The sequence below is a fragment of the Scyliorhinus canicula genome, chromosome 6, assembly GCF_902713615.1.
Source record: "Scyliorhinus canicula chromosome 6, sScyCan1.1, whole genome shotgun sequence".
Lineage (NCBI taxonomy): Eukaryota > Metazoa > Chordata > Chondrichthyes > Carcharhiniformes > Scyliorhinidae > Scyliorhinus > Scyliorhinus canicula.
The window spans coordinates 200,498,632-200,504,456 of NC_052151.1; the positions used below are offsets into that span (position 1 = coordinate 200,498,632).

The following is a 5,825-nucleotide window of genomic DNA, read 5'->3' on the forward strand; positions in this document are numbered from 1 at the left end:
ACCCCAACTCCCCAACTCCCAAACACCCCAACTCCCCAACTCCCCCCAACTTCCCAACTCTCCAACTCCCCGATTCGCCAACTCCCCCAACTCCCAAACTCTCCAACCCTCCAACTCCCCAACTCCCCAACTCTCCAACTCTCCAACTCCCCAACAACCCAAGTCTCCAACACCCCAACTCTACAATCCCCAACTCCCCAACACCCCAACTATCCCAACACCCCAACTCCCCAACTCTCCAACACCCCAAATCTCCAACTCGCCAACTCCCCAATTCTACATCTCCCCATTCCAAACTCCCCAACACCCCAACACCCCAACTCCCCAACACCCCAACTCCCCAACACCCCAACTCTCCAACCCTCAAACTCCCCAACATCCCAACATCCCAACTCTCCAACCCTCCAACCCTCCAACACCCCAACACCCCAATTCTCCAACACCCCAACTCTACAATCCCCAACTCCCCAACTCCCAACTCTCCAACTCCCCACTCCTGACCTCCACAACTCCCCAACACCCCAAGTCTCCAACACCCCAACTCTACACTCCTCAACTCCCCAACTCCCCAACTCTCCAACTCCCCAACACCACAAGTCTCCAACACCCCAACTCTACAATCCCCAACTCCCCAACTCTCCAACACCCCAACTCCCCAACTCCCAAACACCCCAACTCCCCAACTCCCCCCAACTTCCCAACTCTCCAACTCCCCGATTCGCCAACTCCCCCAACTCCCAACTCTCCAACCCTCCAACTCCCCAACTCCCCAACTCTCCAACTCTCCAACTCCCCAACAACCCAAGTCTCCAACACCCCAACTCTACAATCCCCAACTCCCCAACACCCCAACTATCCCAACACCCCAACTCCCCAACTCTCCAACCCTCCAACTCTCCAAAATCCCAACATCCCAACTCTCCAACCCTCCAACCCTCCAACACCCCAACACCCCAACTCTCCAACACCCCAACCCTCCAACTCTCCAACTCTCCAACATCCCAATTCTCCACCCTCCAACTCCCCAACTCTCCAACTCTCCAACACCCCAACTCCCCAACACCCCAAGTCTCCAACACCCCAACTCTAAAATCCCCAACACCCCAACTCCCCAACACCCCAACTCCCCAACACCCCAACTCTCCAACACCCCAACTCCCCCCAACTTCCCAACTCTCCAACCCTCCAACTCTCCAACATACCAACATCCCAACTCTCCAAGCCTCCAACCCTCCAACACCCCAACTATCCAACACCCCAACTCTCCAACCCTCCAACTCCCGACCTCCACAACTCCCCAACACCCCAAGTCTCCAAAACCCCAACTCTACAATCCCCAACTCCCCAACTCCCCAACTCCCCAACTCTCCAACTCCCCACTCCTGACCTCCACAACTCCCCAACACCCCAAGTCTCCAACACCCCAACTCTACACTCCCCAACTCCCCAACACCCCAACTCCCCAACACCCCAACTCTCCAACACCCCAAGCATCCAACACCCCAACTCTACAATCCCCAACTCCCCAACCCTCCAACTCCCGACCTCCACAACCCTCCAACTCCCCAACTCCCCAACACCCCAACTCCCAAACACCCCAACTCCCCAACTCTCCAACTCTCCAACCCCCCACTCCCGACCTCCACAACACCCCAACACCCCAAGTCTCCAACACCCCAACTCTACAATCCCCAACTCCCCAACACCCCAACTCCCCAACACCCCAACTCCCCAACACCCCAACTCCCCAACTCTCCAACTCTCCAACTCTCCAACACCCCAACTCCCCAACTCCCCCCAACTTCCCAACTCTCCAACCCTCCAACTCTCCAACATCCCAATATCCCAACTCTCCAACCCTCCAACCCTCCAAAACCCCAACACCCCAACACCCCAACTCTCCAACACCCCAACCCTCCAACTCTCCAACTCTCCAACATCCCAACTCTCCAACACCCCAACCCTCCAACTCTCCAACTCTCCAACATCCCAACTCTCCAACCCTCCAACCCTCCATCTCCCCAACTCTCCAACTCCCGACCTCCACAACACCCCAACACCCCAAGTCTCCAACACCCCAACTCTACAATCCCCAACTCCCCAACTCTCCAACTCCCCAACACCCCAAGTCTCCAACACCACAACTCTACAATCTCCAACTGCCCAACTCCCCAATTCCCCAACTCCCCAACTCCCCAACAACCCAACTCCCCAACTCCCCCCAACTCCCAAACTCTCCAACCCTCCAACTCCCCAACTCCCCAACTCCCCAACTCCCCAACTCTCCAACTCCCCAACACCCCAACTCCCCAACTCTCTAACTCTCCTTACCGCAGGGTTAGTCACTCTACTATCTAGTTAATCAATCATATTTTATTACTTTCTCAATGTTTCTATTTCAAATTTAACAGGTTTCCTACCAGCCAATCAGGTCACAGCTTTACTGTTGTTCGCTTTAGTTCCCCCCCCCCCCCCACCCCACCCCCCGCCCCGGCCCACACACACACCCACAATTTGAAAAGGTCTGTGTACCACTTACCTTCCCAGGATGCTCTCTGGATCTCTCCCTGCAGATTAACAGTTACGGAACCGGAAGAAGAAAACAAAACAAAAAGGGAAAAAGCACCGATCTGCACTGAATTACCAAACTTTTCCAAATGTCCGAGTTCCAATCCCCACTCTGGCTGACTCTCTCACTCAGGATATCTCGGCTTTACCGTGCGCAAAGCTTACTGAGAGTGCGCTTTGTGTCTACCTTTTATATAGAACTCAGCTAAACTAAGATTCCAGTCCCACCAACACACCATTCCCAATTTCCCGCCACGCCAAATCCCCCACTCCCAATTCCAATCCCATCAACTCCCCAATTCCCCAACTCTCTCACTCCTCAACTCTCCAACTGCTCAGCCCACCACTAAGACCTGAAGCGGTGGGGAGCGGGGTGGGGGGCACCGAACTCACCGAGCCATCCTTCAGCCACTGGTGGAAGGTAGCCTTGCCAGGGGCAGGACGCTGGAGTTCTGGGACCCCAGGGCGGCCGTCATTGCACTGGAGCAGGATCCAATCCACCAGCCGCTCCTCCAAATCCTGGTCATACTTCTGGTCGATTTTTTTCTGCACTTGGAGGCTGAGCCCGTACTTTGGTCCGGCGTTCGCCATCGCTCACTTGTCACGGTGCAGTTCGGGGAGGCCTGGCAGGCGAAGAACAGTTTACAAAAGATCGAACAAGCAAAGTGTCGGCCCTGGTAATGAGACAAAGTGATAATCGGGTCTTCAGGTGAATGGAGAGGTGTTGGTGCGACAGGTAAAAGACAGAAACACAGCATAAGCAGTTTAACATTGGAAAGTGTGAATATATATACTACAGAAAGGACAGAGCAAAGATAAAATAAATATAATAATACAGTGGGATCAAACACTCCCAGGACAGGTACAGCACGGGGTTAGATACAGAGTAAAGCTCCCTCTACACTGTCCCCATCAAACACTCCCAGGCAGGTACAGCACGGGGTTAGATACAGAGTAAAGCTCCCTCTACACTGTCCCCATCAAACACTCCCAGGACAGGTACAGCACGGGGTTAGATACAGAGTAAAGCTCCCTCTACACTGTCCCCATCAAACACTCCCAGGGCAGGTACAGCACGGGGTTAGATACAGAGTAAAGCTCCCTCTACACTGTCCCCATCAAACACTCCCAGGACAGGTACAGCACGGGGTTTGATACAGAGTAAAGCTCCCTCTACACCGTCCCCATCAAACACTCCCAGGACAGGTACAGCACGGGGTTAGATACAGAGTAAAGCTCCCTCTACACTGTCCCCATCAAACACTCCCAGGACAGGTACAGCACGGGGTTAGATACAGAGTAAAGCTTCCTCTCCACTGTCCCCATCAAACACTCCCAGGACAGGTACAGCATGGGGTTAGATACAGAGTAAAGCTCCCTCTACACTGTCCCCATCAAATATTCCCAGGACAGGTACAGCATGGGGTTAGATACAGAGTGAAGTTTATTTCTGATTTGGAGGGACGGTAGATTTTCCCGGAACCCTGTTTTATGTCGAGATCAGACTCTGCATCCTGCCCTAAAGTGAAAACAACCAAAGTTTTCATCCAGTTTCTGAGTCAGTGAGTAATCTGTTGTGAAATGGGCCCTGGTTTGAACCTGTCTTGGCAGTGTTAACCAATCCCACAGCTCCTCTAACTGCCACACCTAATTCAGGTTCCCAAAGCACCACGCTTGGTCCCAGAGAATAGGGAGAGTCAGAAAGGACTCCGATCGAGTAGCGAAAGGCAGAGAGGGAAGGGGAGAAGGAGACTGTGTCAGAGAGAGAGAGAGAGCGGGAAGATCAAGAGCGATTGAGAGAGGGAAGCACAAAGTGCAGACAGAAACAGTGGGGAAGCGTGTGACAGGGACAGAGTGAGACAGACAGACAGCGAGTGAGGGAGAGAGAAACAGAGAGAGAGAAAGGAGAAAAAGACATAAAGAGAGATACCAACTTGGAGAGAGAGGGAGAGGTAGAATGAGCGAAAGAGACAGATAGAGAGGGACAGACAGGCAGAGAGAGAGAGAGATTCGTCGAATCGCTCAGCAAAGGGAATGAGTCCCTATTTTACTTGGGAATGAGTTAGGATATGAAAGTTTAAAAGTACAGGATAAAAGTGGGACTTGCAGAAGGTGGAGGGATTTGGGGCTGGGGTGGGACTGACACACACTGAGGTTGAGAGCAGAGATTGAACCTTACCTGTGTTAAAGCAACGCTCACAAAACACTTCCTGAATTCCACTGTCAGAGAAACAGGTTCAAGGTGTGAGGGGAGGGGTGAGAGAGGGGAACTGCGAGAGGGAGGAGAGTGGAGAGCCGGGGAGGAGCGGAGTGGAGGGGGAGGGGGGGAGTGAGGAGGAGGGGAAGAGGGGAGGGGGAGAGGGGAGTGAGGAGGGGAAGAGGGGAGTGGGGAGGGGGGAGTGAGGAGGGGGAGGGGGTTGAGGGGAGAGGGGAAGTGGGGAGGGGGGAAGTGGGGAGGGGGAGAGGGGAGTGAGGAGGGGGGAGTGAGGAGGGGGGAGGGGGTTGAGGGGAGAGGGGAAGTGGGGAGGGGGAGAGGGGAGTGAGGAGGGGGGACGAGAGGACTGGTGAGGGGGAATGAGGAGGGGGTAGAGGGGAGGGGGAGAGGGGAGTGAGGAGGGAGGGAGTGAGGAGGGAGGGGAGGGGGAGTGAAGAGGGAGGGGAGGGGGAGGGGGAGGGGGAAGTGGGATGGGGAGAGGGGAGTGAGGAGGGGGACGAGAGGAGTGGGGAGGGGGTAGAGGGGAGTGGGGAGGGGGGAGTGAGGAGGGAGGGGAGGTGGAGTGAGGAGGGAGGGGAGGGGGAGTGAGGAGGGAGGGGAGGGGGAGTGAGGAGAGGGGAGGGGGAAGTGGGGAGGGGAAGAGTGGAGTGAGGAGGGAGGGAGAGGATAGTGAGGAGGGGGAAGAGGGGAGTGAGGGGAGGAGGAAGGGGGAGTGGGGAGGGGGGAAGTGGGGAGGAGGGGTGGAGGGGAGAGAGGAGGGGGGAAGAGGGGAGTGGGGAGTGGCAGAGGGGAGGGGGAGAGGGAAGAGGGAAGTGAAGGAGGGGAGTTTGGAGGGGAGGAGAAGAGGGGGAAGAAGGGGAAAGGGGAGGCGGAGGGGAAGGGTTGGGAGGGGAGGTGAGGGGAGGGGGAGAGGTGGGGGTAGGGAGAGAGGAGGAGGGAGGGGAGAGGGGAGGGGAGGGAGGGGGAGGGGTGGGGAGGGAGGGGAATAGGGGAGGGGAGTTGGGAGGGGGAAGAGGGGAGTGAGGAGGGAGGGAGAGGGGAG

At 55.9% G+C, this 5,825-nt stretch overlaps 1 protein-coding gene across 1 annotated transcript in view; it reads right to left on the reverse strand.

The window, feature by feature from the left end:
- The window catches only part of LOC119967788 (transgelin-3-like), a 42,600-nt gene extending 37,756 nt beyond the window's left edge, over window positions 1-4,844 (reverse strand). Inside the window, exons 1-2 of the mRNA XM_038800786.1 lie at window positions 4,748-4,844; window positions 2,962-3,242 (exon numbers count right to left, since the gene is read on the reverse strand). Coding sequence (XP_038656714.1) covers window positions 2,962-3,159 — 198 coding nt within the window. The 5' untranslated portion in view covers window positions 3,160-3,242; window positions 4,748-4,844. The remainder of the gene's footprint in view (window positions 1-2,961; window positions 3,243-4,747) is intronic.
- Between the last annotated feature and the right edge of the window lie 981 nt (window positions 4,845-5,825).